Consider the following 17621-nt stretch of genomic DNA (forward strand, 5'->3'; position numbering starts at 1 on the left):
AATTCAGTAGTTATTTTGGATTGTGATACTCCTCTTTGATTTAGGGATATGGCACCTTATAAATATTTAAAAGTCAAGACTGACACTTGGAGAAATTGACTTTGATTTGTTTTGTTAATATTCTATGGGTACAAGTGATTCTATGTTTGAAAGATGTGATCCCATTCTCTGAAAGAAATGGAAGCATGTGTCTCTGACAAGGAATTTAGCAACAGAAGGCTGTTCCCAAATCTTTTGCAGACCAAATAGACCTCCATCTCCTTGAGATCAATACTACCTTTTGTTCTTCATAATTTTCTCCAGAGGCTGCTCTTTCACTGTGGGAATGTGTAGATAAAAACTACGGATGCTTCTCAAAAATAGCTGAAGATAGTTAGTCATTCACGAAAGGCTCGGAACTTTCTGCACACCTGCAAGTGCCAGCAGGGGTTTACGGCAGGGCTCAGGGTGATCCAGAGACGGCTGTGATTTAGCTCTGGATCAATCAACCTATTAGGGGGAAAAAAGACCAGGTCAGTGAGGATGGGTCTTGATGAACCAGAGGTCGTCCTACATTTTTCAACCTAATGTTTTTATTTCCTTTCCATTAACATTTCATAATGAAAAAATGCCCATATTCTTTAATTTTTAAGATAATTAACTGAATTTAGTGCCTTTGAAGAGTAGAGGATTTATAATGGCACAAGGGACTACACTATGAATTATCTACAGGACAGGGGTCACCTGGGTAGTGGCAGTGCAATCTCAATTGCTGTTTCTGCCGCTTTTGTGACAAACTCTAAGAGGGTTCAGACTCCTGTGCCAATTCAGAACCAAACTTCCCTTCTGAGACCAGAAAGACATGTGTCTTTTGGGACAGGGCCTCTAACTCTTTAGAAGTTGGTTTCTAGTTGTATTTAAATTCAAACCAATTACAACAAGCATAGGTCACAGGTCTTTGTTAGTATTTGGCATTCTCCATATACAAATCCTTGAAACATGTGATGGGAGCAGAATTGTTCCAGAACTACCATAAAGAAAAGAAACATGGTGGCGGCCATGGATTGTTACATCCTAAGAAGGGTAGTCATTGACACAAGTCAATGCACAGGACAAGGGAAAGAGAGCTACATGACTGCAGCCAGGCCCATGCACACAGAAACAAAGGGCCTCAAGGCCAGAGGCTAGCTTACATCTGAGTTCTACAAACTGACCACTTAAGGTAGTATTAAAAAACATAATTTCAATAATTTTGAGTTAAAGAAGGTAGATTAAACATACTAATTTTTTTGTTTCCTCCCTAAGCCCTACTAAAACAGCAAAATGGAATTTTATTTTTTCAAGGCACAAATTCTCAAAATCAAAGGAATTGGGAGAGAACTTAACAATGATACAATTTTGGAAACTAGAAAACAGATGGATGAATATAAATAATTTAGCAAACCCCAGCAAGCCAAGATATGCCAATAATGGCAAAAGCTGCGAGGCAAGCAGATTTATGTTACAAATTGCTCCCACAAATGCACTGAGATTTGGCTAATTAGGGGGGAATGAAGGTGGGGCTATGTCAGAAAAACAATATAAGAAGCAGTTGGATTCCTGCATCCTATGTCCCACGCTTCTCTCCATAAGGACTGGAGCTTATTCTTGGAGAGTGTATGATAAAATGGGTCTCTGGATTAGAAAGTCATCAATACAGAGATGAGGATAGGAGCAAAGACACATACATACTGACATTTGGTGGCTTCCCCAAGGAAACAGGGTAGCCCGGAGCTTCCCATAGGGAAACCCTTGAAAGCTGCAATAGAAGCTTTTACAGCCTCACTTTTAAACATACGTGGAAAACCAGACTATCCAACAGCTAAGGAAAAGCTCTAATATTTCTGAAGCTTTTAATACATTAATTTATTGAAGACTAGCTGATTAAGAATGAGATGAAAGCATCAATGGATGAATGGAAGGAAATTGTGGTATGTGAAGGGTCTTCAAAAAGTTAATAGAAAATATGAAAAACTATTTACAGGTTTCAAAATTTTTGCACCAAAAATAAATTTTAATCTCATTTTCCATGAACTTTCTGAAGTGCCCTCATGTACATACAATGGCATATTATTCAGCCTTTAAAAAGAAGGAAGTCTTGTCACATGCTATAACCTGGATAAACTTTGTGCACATTATGCTAGGACAGATAAACCAATCACAAAAAGACAAAGACCTCACGCTTCAATTTACATAAAATAGAGGAATGAAGCTCACAGAAACAGAGTGTAAAACATGGTGAGTGGCAGGAGCTAGGAGGAGAAGGAAATGGGGGAGTTGTTGTCCGGTAGGTGTAGAGTTGGAGTCGTGCAAGATGAACAACCTCTGAGGATCCACTGTGTAACAATGTGTGTGGCTAACAGTACTGTGTAGTGTGTTACATATTGTTAGGAGAGTGTGTTATGTATTTTTTGCCAACTAAAAAGAGAAACTGAGATAAAGTGAAAAGGATGAAATAAACAAAAGAAAAAGAAAATGGCAGATAGAATTATCATTAATGTACTCAAAGGGATAAGATACTGCATCCATGAAACAAATTACAGTGCCAATAAAAAAATTAAAAAGGAATTTTCAAACAAAGAGAAGCTTTGAGAAATGAAAACTGTAGTATTAAAGTCTCAAATGTAAGAGAAGATGTTATTTCCTGAAAAAAGAGAAAAAAGGACAAGAACAGAAAAATAGGAAAAAGCAAAATACATGAAGAAGAAAATGAAAAGAAACCATTCAAAAGTCAATGAAAGAAATTATATGCAAATGACAGAAGAAGAAATCATCAAAGAGCTTATTTTAAAAAAATTTTCTAGAACTAAAGGATATGATTTTCCACTTTAAAGGACTCATAAAGTCCTTAGGATTATAATGAAAATAAACTCCTACCAATGCACATTTTCATGACATTTCAGAGAAGCAAAAGAAGATCCTACAAAAAAATAAGGTAGAAATGGGAGTTATTTTCAAAGTATAAGAGGCTAGAATAGCTTCTGACTTCCCAAAAGTAGCATCCAAAGTTGAGAAAACAATTTCTTTGAAATTCTAATCCAGTGATTTCCAAACCAGAAATCTATATCTAGACAAATAAAATATAGTAATGCAAAAATGTAATAATATTGTGACAAGAGCAAAACATTTCAGACTGCGAGTCCTCACAAATCTACCTTGAATACTAACAGAGATTGTGACTCACCACAATGAGGGGAGAACCCAAGAAAGAGAAAGAAGTGAGATTCAGAAACAAAAGCAAGAGATGAAGACACTCCCAGAATTCTGATGACAGAACATCCTAGGGTAGAAAATACACATCAGATGTACAAGACAGCTAGTCCAAATTCAAAAAGGACTGAAGATCCCAGGAATGATTTTTTCACAAACTGAAGAATTCTCCAAACATCTGAATGTTTTCAGAGGAGACTTGGACAACTGGTAGAGAACTTAAGGATGAAATTAATTATGAGTACATGGAAAACTAAGCACACATTAAAAAACACAATTATTAACTCTGCAGAGTACAAAGCACAGTAAGAGGAAAGTAGTCATAATAATTGCATGACTTAGCTATGAATATCTTGTACACAGTCATAATAATATATTCCCCAAATATTAATCTAAGCAAAGTTTACATATTAAGGAATGAAAAGAGTGAGTACATAATACAGCAGTGGTTAGCAAATGCAGTGTACAGTGGCAGGAAATTAATAGATAATACTTAGAGCAGAAAATAATCCAAAATTAAAATTGTAGGCATCTTATTTTGCTAAATATATGTATATATATATATTATGATATATGATGTTATGTATATATATGATGTTATATAAAATGTACATTATATAATATATAAAATATAAAATATATATGATGTTATATAAAGTATACATATTATATATATTATATATAAATATAAAACCCAGAAAGACTTTGTTAAAAGATTTTTTTTTAAACTTTTATTTAATGAATATAAATTTCCAAAGTACGACTTATGGATTACAATGGCTTCCCCCCCATACCGTCCCTCCCACCCACAACCCTCCCCTTTCCCACTCCCTCTCCCCTTCCATTCACATCAAGATTCATTTTCGATTATCTCAATATACAGAAGATCAGCTTAGTATACATTAAGTATGGATTTCAACAGTTTGCTCCCACACAGAAACATAAAGTGAAAAATAATAGATGATTTTTTTTAAATGATGATGAAATCAGAGCAGACCTATTGTCATGTTTAATCCCAGTGAGAGTCAAGTTGGGAATTGATAATTTCTTTTTTTTTTTTTTACAGAGGATCAGTTTAGTATGCATTAAGTAAGGATTTCAACAGTTTGCACCCCCATAGAAACACAAAGTGAAATATATTGTTTGAGTACTCGTTATAGCATTAAATCTCAATGCACAGCACATTAAGGACAGAGATCCTACATGAGGAGTAAGTGCACAGTGACTCTGTTGTTGACTTTACCAATTGACACTCCTGTCTATGGCATCAGTAATCTCCCCATGCTCCAGTCATGAGTTTCCAAGGCTATGGAAGCCCTCTGAGTTCTCCGACTCTTATCTTGTTTAGACAAGGTCATAGTCAAAGTGGAGGTTCTCTCCTCCCTTCAGAGAAAGGTACCTCCTTCTTTGATGACCTGTTCTTTCCACTGGGATCTCACTCACAGAGATCTTTTGCCAGAGTGTCTTGGCTTTCCATGCCTGAAATACTCTCATGGGCTTTTCAGCCAGATCCGAGTGCCTTTAGGGCTGATTCTGAGGCCAGAGTGCTATTTAGGACATCTGCCATTCTATGAGTCTGCTGAGTATCTCACTTCCCATGTTGGATCACTCTCCCCTTTATTTACTCCATCGGTTAGCGTTAGCAGGTACTAGACTTGTCTATGTGCTCCCTTTGACTCCCAGTCCCTCCACCATGACCAACTGTGAACTGAAATTGATCACCTGGAACAGTGAGATGGCATTGGTACATGCCACCTCGATGGGATTGAATTGGAATCCCCTGGTATGCTTCCAACTCCACCACTTGGGGCAAGTCAGCCTGAGCATGTCCCAAATTATACATCTCTTCCCTCTCCCATTCCCACTCCCATGTTCAACAGGGATCACATTTCAGTTAATTTTCAACACTTAAGAATAACTGTGCATCAATTACAGAACTAAATCAGTCATATTAAGTAGAACAGATAAAAAAAACTACTAAGAGGGATAATGTATTAAGTTGTTCATTAACAGTCAGGGCTATGCTGATCAAGCCACCGTTTCCCATAGTGTCCACCTCACTCCAACAGGTTTCCCTCTTGGTGTCCAGTCAGTCGTCACCAATCAGGGAGAACATATGGTATTTGTCCCTTTGGGACTGGCTTATTTCACTCAGCATGATGTGTTCCAGATTCCTCCATTTTGTTGCAAATGACTGGATTTCGTTGTTTCTTACTGCGGTATAGTATTCTAAAGAGTACATATCCCATAATTTCTTTATGCAGTCTATCGTTGATGGGCATTTAGGTTGGTTCCAGGTCTTAGCTATTGTGAATTGACTTTGTTAAAAGATTTTGTTAGCAGTTAAGACACCACTGGCTATTCTCACATCCCATATCAGGGCGCCTGGGCACATGTCCCCACTCTGCTGCCAATTCCAGCTTCCTGCTGAGGTGCACCCTGGCAGGCAGCAGGTGACGCCTCGAGTGGTTAGCTCCTTGCCACCCACTTGGAATACCAAGATTGAGTTCCTAGCTCCCAGCTTTGGCCTGCTCCAGTCCCAGCCTGACTATCATGGGCATTTGGGGAGTAAACCAGCAGATGGGAATACTCTGTCTTGTCTGTGCATCTCTAAAATAAATTCATAAAATATTTTTAAGATGATTTTAAATTGGTTGTTTCTGGATAAGGCAAAATTTTGGTACCAAAAGAGTTCTGCTGTTGTGTGCATGTAACTAGTCTCACCCTAAGATTATTTGTATTTATAAATTTGTTTAAAAATGTGCAAAATTTAAAAAGTAAAATGCTTCCTTGGGAACACAAATGCTGAGAAAGGACAGCTACACACAAAGAAATAATTTCACAATCCATACCTTTTTAATCCCAAGGAGCAAGAGCCTACAAAGCTGTTAACATATTAAGATGATTTATTGGATAAGATAATTAATGTTTTAATGAAAATAAGCCATCCTCAGAATAGAAGGTTAGTTGTTCTGCAGTTTAAATCTTTGGTCATTCTTTGCCCATGTCGTGGGGGAAAACCAATGTTTGGATTTTAGCCTAGAGATGTAAACTCCCCTGGAAGAGCACAGAGCTCTGAGGGAAGGGATTGAGTATGTAGTTTCTGGAATGCTTAGAGTGGCCAGGCTTGTATTTAATTGTTCAGCCAAAGTAGTTCCAGGGCATAAATTTCTCCCTTGATAATTGATACTCAGTAAGTAGAGTAGAAATATGAATATAGAATGTCTCTGGTAATCTGAAAACATAAAAGCGACTCTTAATGAAAAGTGGCCCAAACAATATGGTAAACTCAAAGAAATTAGCATAGAAATAACTTCCAAAGATTTTATTTTTTTCCCTTTATGCTTATGTTGAGCAAGACTGACAGCTGCATAACCTGGGCACACTGAAAACTCCGCATGTGTATGACCAGAACTGTATTTACGTGATGGTTTATGTAGAATGATGCTAAACGATGTAAGAAAATGTACCCCTTCAATGAAACCTGCGCTTACGCTAACCATCCAAGCATCTCTATTTTTCAAAGGTTTATTTATTTGAAAGTCAGAGTTACACAGAGAAAAGGAGAGGCAGAGAGAGAGAGAGAGAGAGAGTGAGTCTTCCATCTGATGGTTCACTCCCCAATTGGCCGCAACGGCCAGAGCTGCGCTGGTCTGAAACCAGGAGCCAGGAGCTTCTTCCGGTTCTCCCACACTGGTGCAGAGACCCAGGGACTTCGGCCATCTTCTACTGCCATTTTCTCTGCCATAGCAGAGAACTGGATCGGAAGTGGAGCAGCCGAGACTCAAACTGGCACCCACGTGGGGTGCTGGCAATGCAGACAGTGTCTTTACCCACTATGCCACAGCGCTGGCCCCAAACATCTCTATTTTATCAAGACAACATATTCCACAGCAGAGATGCACTGTCTGATCCTTTCTTTCCTTCTGAAAGTCTGGAGCACGTGTGTAACAAAGAACTGCAGGATTTAAGAGCACAAGGAACAAGGCAAAGGGTGTATTCCCAACTCCTTCTCCTGAACCGCAGCAATCAAAATTCACAGCTGCCAGTTGCCCAGCTGTTTCTTGCATTTAGTGCTCTGTAATATGTATCAGAATGTATTGTATGACCGTGTTTTCAGTAAACTAGATGGTGCTGCACTCTAAATTCTGCAGGCTATATCTACTCTGTGAGTTTTATCTTCCAGTTGACTTGCCTCTCCTCCTCCCTCCCCCCCCCCCCAACTTCATTTGCTTGGGGCATTTGCAGTTCAGAAACAAAAGACATTTACAGCTTGTAGTTTAGTTGTATCAGGGTGTAAGTGCAGGTCAGGCCTGATTTATGTGGCACTTCTGATAAGCAGGAGAGGAGAGGAGGACAGGGGCTTTGGGGAAGCTGGTGAACTTGGTTTGACTTGCGTCTTTTGCTGTTGTAGGCCGCCAACATCCCTCTGGTGTCAGAACTGGCCATCGATGACATTCACTTTGATGACTTTTCTCTCGACGTTGATGCCATGATTACAGCTGCCCTCCGGATGTTCATGGAGCTGGGGATGGTACAGAAATTTAAAATTGACTATGAGGTAAGACGTTCTGCCTTGGGTGACCTGAGAAGTGCACTTGGGACAATTTGCTAGCCACTCTTACCCTCAGGCTACCCAAAGACAAGGCAAAGCCGATTATCTCTTCCCGCACACCTCGTGACAGGACTTCGAGAACTGGATGAGGTGTTTGTGGGAAGAGCTCTGACCGTTGTGGGCCACTCAACTTGAAGCATCATTTTGGAAAGATCCAGAGGAGACATTTACAACTGCCTGACCCACCCTCTGCCTTCCCATTCCAGACGCTGTGCAGGTGGCTTTTGACAGTGAGGAAAAATTACCGCATGGTTCTATACCACAACTGGAGACACGCCTTCAACGTGTGCCAGCTGATGTTTGCCATGCTGACTGTAAGTGTGTTCAGCGGTGGTGGAAGGTCTTCTTCCATGCGTGTGAACCTACAGACCCTCTCTTTTACGTGTCCGTTTCTCTGGACATTGGCCATATGGTGGTTTGATGGCTTAGCAGCCTCAGCTATGCAAGTCTCTATTTGATAGCAACAATTTCTAGGCTTTAAAACTGTAAAGTCATTGACAGCTTGAAGCAGATGTAGCCTTGGAAGGATGATTTGAGCCTCTTTTCAACATTTTACCTGGGTAAATTGGTGCTTTTACAAAAGAAATACTTGAATTTTCCAAGTAATCTTTTTTCAGAGTTGAGTAATAAAACAGATCACTGGATAAGACTTGCTGGGTTGCTGGAAAGCCAAAGAAGGGAGGTGTGAGCATTACCCACCAGAGCACGGAAACTCGTTGAGAACACCTATTTGGGAGAATACCAGAGGAAGTCCAGGGAGCAGGAAGGGGTGGGAACAGATGCCCTCAGAATTCAGAGGCTAACTGGGCTTAAATCCTCTACCCCAGCCGCTGTAACCCAGTGATGGTGTTCAATCTGTTTTGCAGAGATAGCTGGGGCAGCTGGCCAGAGGTAAGCCTTGGAATTAAATCTGAAAGCAAATGTTTGAGGCAAAGATTGAAACAGAATCCTCTATTCATCCCCATTTTCTGGCGAGAACTAAGGATTGTTCTGGCCCTGTTTCCACCTACATTGTTAAGCTATCATCAAGTCAAATGCTTTCTGGCTCAAATATATTGGTTTCTTTGGCCTCATAGTACCTATATATGGATATGTGTAAAGAGAGGGAGAGAGAGAGAGAGGGAGAGAGAAGGAGAGAGAGAGACTCATGACATAAATACAAATACCTTATGTGTTTGCACCCAGATTGAAATTTAAACACAAGATCAGAAGTTCCAAACGAAATGCATTTTCTTTTGTTCCAATTGAACAAAGACTATTTTGCTTCTTCATGAAAATCTCTGCCCTCTTCTCTGCCTATTAAAATTTTGCTCATCCTTTAAGACATTGATCTAATGTTAGCTTTTCCACAAAGTATTCCCCTCTCCCAAAGCATCAATAATTACTTCTTTCTCCCCACTGTATCTAGTACAGCACGTTGTATTGTATCTTAAGTAACAAACGTCTCATTCTCCTGTGGAGTAAGCTGCTTGGGGGAAGAGATGATTTCTTGTTCTTTCAGCACAATTCATTTGTTTACTGAGCACCTACTTACTGAGGCGCCACCAGCACCTTGCACCCTATCATGCATTTGGTAGGTTTACAACAAATGTATATTGGATTGAATTGAAGTCAAATGCATATATGGTGGAAGAAGATGGGACCGAAATGTCTTCACTTTATATTCAGGTAGTTGTATTCTGAGTCCCCAGCTGTCTAAGGAACAGACAGATGGGCCTGGAAAAACTGCAGTGATTCTGTCTTTCCGTTACCTATACAGTCAGGGTGCTTTGAAGCGTGAAGCTTAACTGCTCAAGTGCCAGCATTATGTGGGGAGAAAAAATCAACCCATAATGTTGATTTTCCAAATCAAACAAGCAATAGTTTTCCAAGTGCAGAATTCATGTGTCTGGCTCAGAGAGGGCATTCAATAAGGAAATTATTGAATTGACCCTATGGATTTTTGGAATTGCAAAATAGGTAAGCAGGAAACTTGTTTACAAAGGAAAAAGAGTTGACCGTGACACTGTGTTTAAAATGTTGAAGTCAGGGACAGATTTCTATGACAAGCCTTAAAATAATTGGGAGGAGGAAGCTGGCAAAGGTGACAAGATCAATGTGGACACTTGGAAGTAAATATATATTCATTTTTCATCACTAATGGTTTCCATGATTTGAGCAATCTCTATACTTTCCAAGAAACTGAAGAAAGTGGAACTCTTAAACTACACCAACATAATGGGAATACTTAACTAGTCCAAATATTTGAAAGTTTTGATTGTTTTTGCAAACCTGCTCAGCAGTGTTGAAGAGTATCACTGTTAGAGAAGATTTTTTTTTAATTTTTAAAAACATTTTATCTGAGGTATACAAGCTTCATGTATTTCATATATACAGATTTAGGAACATAGTGATACTTCCCTTCCTACCATCCCTCCACCTAAGCTCCAGCCCTTTTCCCTCCTATTCCCACTCTTAATTTTTACACAGATCTATTTTCAGAATACTTTATATTCATAAGGTTAACCCTACACTAGGTAAAGAGTTCAACAAATAGTATGAAGGAAAAAACACTGTTCCTCCGCAGTAGAAACAAGGGCTGTCAACAGTCATCAAATCTCAAAATACCCATTTCACTCCAGCACATTATGTGTTAGGTACTCTGTTAGTTTGGGTATTGTTTTTGTATTGATGCTAGCACAAAAAGGAAAGACTTCATTGCTATAAGAGGGGATGGGCAGGACTTTGGAAAGAAAATGTTAGTGGATATCACTTTTCTCCTTCACATTGAACTGTGCAGCCACATCTGGAAAAGTTATTATTTCCTGTTTATTAAATGAATGAGAATTACTTTAGGCTGAAAATGTTGACTTCTGTTTGTTCTTAATACAAGCATCTTCTGCAGCTTGACCGTGAATAATCTGGTTAAGCAGAATTTTTTAACTGAGAAAATAATTATGAAGATGACAGAAATTACTTGATCAATGTAGACAGAATTGAATTTAATTCACTCATCAATTCTAATTTCTGAAATATGACCTCAGCCTAAGAGAAAATGACACCTTCCTTATTTCCATTGGATAGGCACTAATGCTTCTGGAATTCCTGTAGATTTTAAAGCCTTTCATTGTTTTCATCTCATCTGTGGTCCTATTTCCATTCAAGTGACCTCATATTCTGTTTCCATGTGATAAGTTAGAAATTTTCTGTTAATCTGGAGAAAAAGAAATTCACTATGCACCAACCACTGGATTCAGATGGGATCACAAAGCCAAACACAGCAGATATGTGCTGAAAATTCCTCTAGATGGCGCTCCAAGGCAAAATTTCTCTGCCATTGCTAGAAAAGACGGGGCGGGGAGGAGAACCTTCCTGGCCTTCCTTGAAGGTGCTTCTTTTCTTCCGGCACAGGTGATAACTGAGGCCCACATCCCACAGAATAAATGTTTTCCCTAAAAGAGACACTAACAAAGCCAGAGAGCCAGAAAAGAGCCCCGCCCATCAGGACAAGCTGTTTTGCACCTGCCTCCTTGCCGGCTGTGCTGTTAGTGTGAATGATACAGTGTTCTCTGTCTAATCCTAAAGCTGGGATTGTGTATTTTCCTAAGTACATTGTCTGAACATCAGAACCTGCGTAGTTGTGTGTCACTGCTGGGCAAATGCTGGCATCTCCGTGTGACAGGACAAGGAAATTATAAATACGAGCACCAGCTTCCTGACTTTTAACCTTAAAATCATTTCACACATGAAAAAAATTTACTGACTCAAAATTGCATTTTGCAAAAGTACTGAGACTCATATGTAGGTAACAAAGCAGTTTTGTTCCTTTAAAATAAAACTACCTTGTAGGATAGATAATTGATATAAAATATTGGATATTTAGTTCACTGAGAACCTTATTGAATACTTATTAATTTGTCCCATCTCTCCAGCCTAAAATTTCAAATTTATAAAAACAGGAACTTCCATGTTATCCTTGACTTTTAAAGAGATGTTTGGATCATTAAAATTTACTACACACATACTTTGAACTTTCTCAGTGAGTACAATATGTACTGCTAGCTACTATTTATGGTTAAAACAAGAAATAAAAACCTTCAAATCAATGACAGTTTTACAAATTCTCTTTTTTTAATATAGAGTCTCGTGGAATAAATATTCCACCGAGCACATACATACATAATGAAAGATGATGGACACATTTCTCACATTCATGATACAGATCAGATACAGGAAACAACTGGACTTCTGTTGGTATTCTGTAGAATAAAAGGCCTGTGGTGGTGCCAAGGTTGCAAAGATGGTGTTTGATTTTATAAGTGACGTATGCGCTCTGACAGCTTTTTCAAGAGGGGAGAGCTTTCTTTAAGAGTCAGTATTCTTTACTATCCCATAAATGTACTCATTAGCACTTTGGGCTTGCCCTACATCCTGTGGGGGGCTCAATAAAGATTAATTGAATGAGTGACTTTAGTTCAGGGTAATATTATTCAAGCAACCATGCTGCTCGATGTCCACTTTTACAAAATCAACAACTATACAATGATGAGCAGCTATCACTGCGGGAGAATCTTGCTCTTTCTTCGCATCACACCAGGGTTCAGCCAGGGTTCATACAGAATATTGTGATCCTGCAGAATTCACTGGATATGAAAAGAGAAGAGCACATGCTCCCATTAAAATTTATGGTGGTGCTGGCACGTGCCGCTGGTGGGGAATTTCAGTTAAACACTAATAATAACCAAGTATCACTGTGATACCCCCTGACATTTCCTGGGGGCTCCTTAAATCTTCAGTGTGGAGGGAACATGCTTAAGTCCGTATTTGTGTTGTCAACAAGGTTATTTTCAGAGATAAGCCAAACCGTTTTATTGATCATTCAGAGAGCAGAAGGGATGTTTAGGGGGAGATCCACCCTATTCATAGCTTGAGGGTAATGCGCCACGGCCTGCAGTTGTCAGGGACACCCTGGCTTTTTGAGGCAGAAAACTTCTTCTCAAGGAGAAATTAGAAGCACAACGAGGACTTTTTTTCTTTCCCCCAAGAAAGACAAAAACAATCAAATTTTTAAATCAAATATTTTTGCTCAATAAGTAGAATCCTAACCTCAACAGAAATCGAATTCCTTTGTAGATTGTAACGTTGGGACATACAAAAAGATCTGAATGTTCTGTTACAATAAAGTAACCATAACCACGTTTGTGATCACCAAACATCATCTTTACACTGCAATGCCTTATCAATACAGGCAGTAGCTGGTTACATTGACTTTAAAATAAATGGCAAGATGATCATAATGATACAATAAATCCGTATGCTAGAAAAGCAAGCTCTTTAATCTTCGTGTAGAGGTAATGTAGAGAATGGCAAATTTCTAATCCAGGAAAGGAGTTACTTATAGTGTTTTGGCAGAATATCAAGGCACTATAAATTAACCATGGAGCTAATCAATTTAAATATTATGTTTAAATTACATTGAAGGAGGTTTCTGTTTTCATTCTCTTTGCCTGCATCTCAGGGTCCCCATTAGGCACTTCATGCTTCTAGCTGACTTTCCCTTTATCCACGTTTACTTTATAAGAGAAAAAAAGGCAGAGCTGCACAAAAATAAGAACCTGGTGTGCTAATAACCAAACAGGCACTTGGGCAGCAGGATAATCCAATCCATTTCCTCTCACAGGAGACTACCCTCCATAACTCACTTTAAGCGCTGCCATTCATGAGCTCTGGGTCATTCCCTTTCTAGTGAACATAAATCCTCCCGCACCATCAGCCAGAGCCGGGTATTTGTCTTAGGACATGGAAATTGTGCAAGTGTATGAGCATGATCATGGCCGGCATTCCAGGCCAAGGATGAGCTCCTGCTCATGGTCACAGACTCATGAGGAAATATGTGTGGTGTGGAGTCCAGGGCTGCCCAGTTACAATATAGGGTTTTTAATCAAAGTGCATTTATTCTTGCATTTTTTACAGTGTTGGTAAACTGCTTAATCTGATGCTTCGTGTTTTATGACACCGGCCAAATCCTTCAGGTCAGGGAGACCGAGCCGCGGAGCCACGGGCGTTTATCACAGCCTCCGTTTTCCACGGCGGGTGGCTTCCTGGTCGTACTTTCTTGGGGGTTGAAATCTGCCACGTAAAGGTGTTAAGTTGGGAGTTTTTGAAAGTTTTAGACTTTTCATGGGGCTCATGTTCGATTTGGACTCACTGGTGGCTGATAAAAATTTGGGTGAGCTTTCGAGAGGCCTCGTAGAATTGAAATCCGCCACCCTGACCCCTCCGGCGCCTGGAGAGGGCTGCCCTGCACAGTTAGCGTGCACCAAGCGATCTGCTTCCTTTCTGTGCCCGCAGCTCATGTGTTATGTTCAGTTGCCAGTAATTTATTGTGAATAAGACGTATTTCTAGATATGCACAGAACATACTGTCCTTGTCTACAAAAGAAGCAGAAAGCACATACATTCTTAGTTTTGAAAGCTACGCCCCTAACAGGCTGATACTCTTTTTGTGTCTTTTTAAAATGCAAGGTATGTGATACCTCCATACAGCTATGTTTATATGTTATCTCAATTGAAATGGGAACCTTGGTTTTCGTTTTATTTGTGATTTACACATAACTACCAAGTCTTATTGAAATATTTAGTCTGAAAACTTTCCTATACCACTTGTTCATCCTTTTGCACATTTAATTAAAAAGTGATAGCAAAAATATACTAAGCAATCTATTTTTAATCACATCAGGACATCTTGAGAATGAAATAAACAGTGTTCACAGATGCCAGAAGTTTGCTTTGAAATACCCTAGCACCAAGAAAAGCAAAAGCAAAAGCAAAACACAACAAAACCTACTACATGTAGAGACAGATGAAACAAGATTGGCGAAATGTAGATTACCCTTGCAGTTAGGCAATGAATGCATGGGGTTCGTTATAGTATTTTATTTTTGTTTATTTTTAATTTTCCAAATAAAGATTTAAAATTATGGGCCTGGTGCAGTGGCCTAGAAGGTTAAGTCTCTGCCTGCCCTGCTGGCATCCAATATGGGTGCCGATTCGAATCCCAGCTATTCCTCTTCCCATCCAGCTCCCTGATAATGTGCTTGAGAAAGCAGCAGAAGATGGCCTAGGTCCTTGGGCCCTTGTACCCATGTGGGAGACCTGGAAGAAGCTCCTGGCTCCTAGCTTCAACCTGACCCAGGCCTGACCACTGGGGCCATCTGGGGAATGAACTAGCAAATGGAAAATCTATCTCTTTCTCTGCCCCTCTCTATCTCTGCCTTTCAAATAAATAAATGAGTCTTTAAAATTATAATAAAGCAGTTAAAAAATTAAATCTTGGGGTGGCTTCTGACATAGCAGTTAAAATCTCACTTGGGGTGCCAAAGGTTTAAGTCCCAGCTTCACTCCCAATTCCAGCTTCCTGCTCATATGTACCAGGGGAGGCAGCAGGTGTTGCCTGACTGGTTGGGTCACTGTCACCCATGTGTGGCACCCAGATTGAGTTCCTGGCTCCCAATTTCAGCCTGGTCCCTCAGTAGCTGTTCTGGGCATTTGGGGAATGAACCAGTTGAGGGGAGATTTCTTTCTGTCTTGTGTGTGTGTGTGTGTCTACCTTTCAAAAAATAAATAAATATTAATTCTTGGGATTAAAAATAAAAACGGTACAAAATCAATCCAAATTTAAAATTCATGCCTCAAACATTCATTCAACATATATAGTTGTACCCTGTATGCCATTGAGTTTTTGCTGCCTTGCCTTTCTAAGACTTATATGGAAAAGCATTGGTGACATTATTTGATGTTAAGAGTCAATAATCTGCCCAACACATGGCTGAAGTTTTCTGGTTTGATAGTAAGCGTTTTCAGAAATTTCAGGTTGCAAAAGAAAGTCATTTCAGTGTAAACTACCAACTCTTGAGCTTGGTAAGGAAAGAATGATTGTAGACTTGAATCAATATTTAATTAATGCCAAATCAATATTTGGCTACATTTATCTTGAAAAGAAAGAGAAAATTCAATCAAATTGGGCTCCCAGGGAAAGTGAGACAACCTGCAAGTGGTTTATGTTGTGCCGTGTGCTCTGCTAGAGGGAGACATGTAAATATGTCAGTGCTGGGTATGTCACAGCTGGAAGGGTTCTGCTCACTGGACCTCAAAATGGGGCTGGAGCACCTTTTTTCTCAGCTCAGCAAACCCAAACCCAAATATTGGCAGACACTACTGTAAGCGCCAAGGGAGTGACCACTCAATCTGGGGCCTGTCGTCTGGGCAGTGGGGCTCTTCCTCCCATTGGAGGGAAGATCTGCTCTTCTCTCGCTTGTGCTGCATCATCCTCATAAGATGTAGCACTGAACAGTAGGAATCTACTCAGCAGCACTTCTGGCAGGCAGTTGAGATCCGCTTCCACCCTAAAGCCCGAGAAATTCGTTTGCCTAAAACCATTGCCTTGAAGTATATGGAGTAGTTTGACACTCATCAGCCTACCCTTTGGATTTATGTGTTGAGAGGCTGCCATTCCATCGTGAATCCAACAAAACAGTCTTCCAAAGAAGAACGCTGAGCTTGCTGTAAATACAGGTGGGACCCAAACATCTACCTTAGCCATTCTCTTGCCGCCCTGACTCTCCCAAGCCTGGGATAGGTGCTGAATTGGAGCTGCTTGTAGACACCCTTCTGTTGGAACCTTGTTCCCATTAGGAGATATAGGATTCACTGATAGATTCCTCATGTTATGCCCAACCATCAACATGGCAATAGGGGCATTTTTTCAGAGAACATGACTACCTTGAATATGCATTTACAATGATACCCTCATAGAGCACTTTTTGGCTGAAGTTATTCTATTTATTTAAATTTTTAATTTATTTATATAAAGGAAACACATTTTATGTTTTTTTTTTTTTAATGACAGGTAGAGTTATAGACAGTGAGTGGGAGAGACTGTTGGATCTCTCCCCAAAAGGCCGCCACAGCCAGCGCTGCGCCGATCCGAAGCTAGGAGCCAGGTGCTTCTTCCTGGTCTCCCATGCGGGTGCAGGGGCCCAAGCACCTGGGCCATCCTCCACTGCCCTCCCAGGCCACAGCAGAGAGCTGGACTGGAAGAGGAGCAACCGGTACTAGAACCTGGCACCCATACTGGATGCTGGCGCCGCAGGCAGAGGATTAGCCAAGTGAGCCACAGCACCGGCCCTATGTATTTCATATACACAGTTTTGAGAGCCTAATAATAACTTCCCACCTTACCCTCCCTCCCTCCCCCTTCCTTCCTTATTTTTATTTTAATTTTTACAGTGCATACTTTCAACTCACTTTACAATCATTAGCGTAACCCTCCAGTATACAAAGTAATTCAACAAGTAGTAAGTAGAATAACCACTGTTCCTCAAGAGTATAAACAATAACCAAATCTCAGAATGTCAGTCTTGCTCATATATGTGCACCAAATTGAAGGCCAAGACAGTGACCCTGCATTGTTCTGTGTACTAGAAATTAAATGTTGCTGTAATGCTGCCTTTAAGTCTCCAGCTCAAAGGACCCCCAAATCCAAGGCATCTGTAGATAGGATAAGCCATGAGGGCATAGACCAGCGATGTGGTGTACAGATTCCTCTTGAGGAGGTGCTTCCTTGAGAAACCATGTCGTTCAAAATCCTTGGAAAGATCTGAGCAATACGCTTTGCTCTTCTTGTCCGGAAGAGGTAGAGAGATAGATAGACAGGAGGAAGACTCTCCAAAAACAAGTCATGCTATTCCCTCCACCCCAGCCAGTCCACTGAGGTCTCTGCAGTAGTGTCTGCATATCA

General features: G+C 40.1%; 1 protein-coding gene across 2 annotated transcripts in view; it reads left to right on the forward strand.

Annotated features, from left to right (window-relative positions):
* Nucleotides 1-17621, forward strand: part of PDE11A (phosphodiesterase 11A) — a 450256-nt gene that overhangs the window by 323295 nt on the left and 109340 nt on the right. For both annotated transcript variants that reach the window (XM_051849396.2, XM_051849397.2), the window contains exons 11-12: nt 7643-7789; nt 8050-8157. In XM_051849396.2, coding sequence (XP_051705356.2) covers nt 7643-7789; nt 8050-8157 — 255 coding nt within the window. The remainder of the gene's footprint in view (nt 1-7642; nt 7790-8049; nt 8158-17621) is intronic.

This window comes from Oryctolagus cuniculus, chromosome 3 (genome assembly GCF_964237555.1).
Source record: "Oryctolagus cuniculus chromosome 3, mOryCun1.1, whole genome shotgun sequence".
NCBI lineage: Eukaryota > Metazoa > Chordata > Mammalia > Lagomorpha > Leporidae > Oryctolagus > Oryctolagus cuniculus.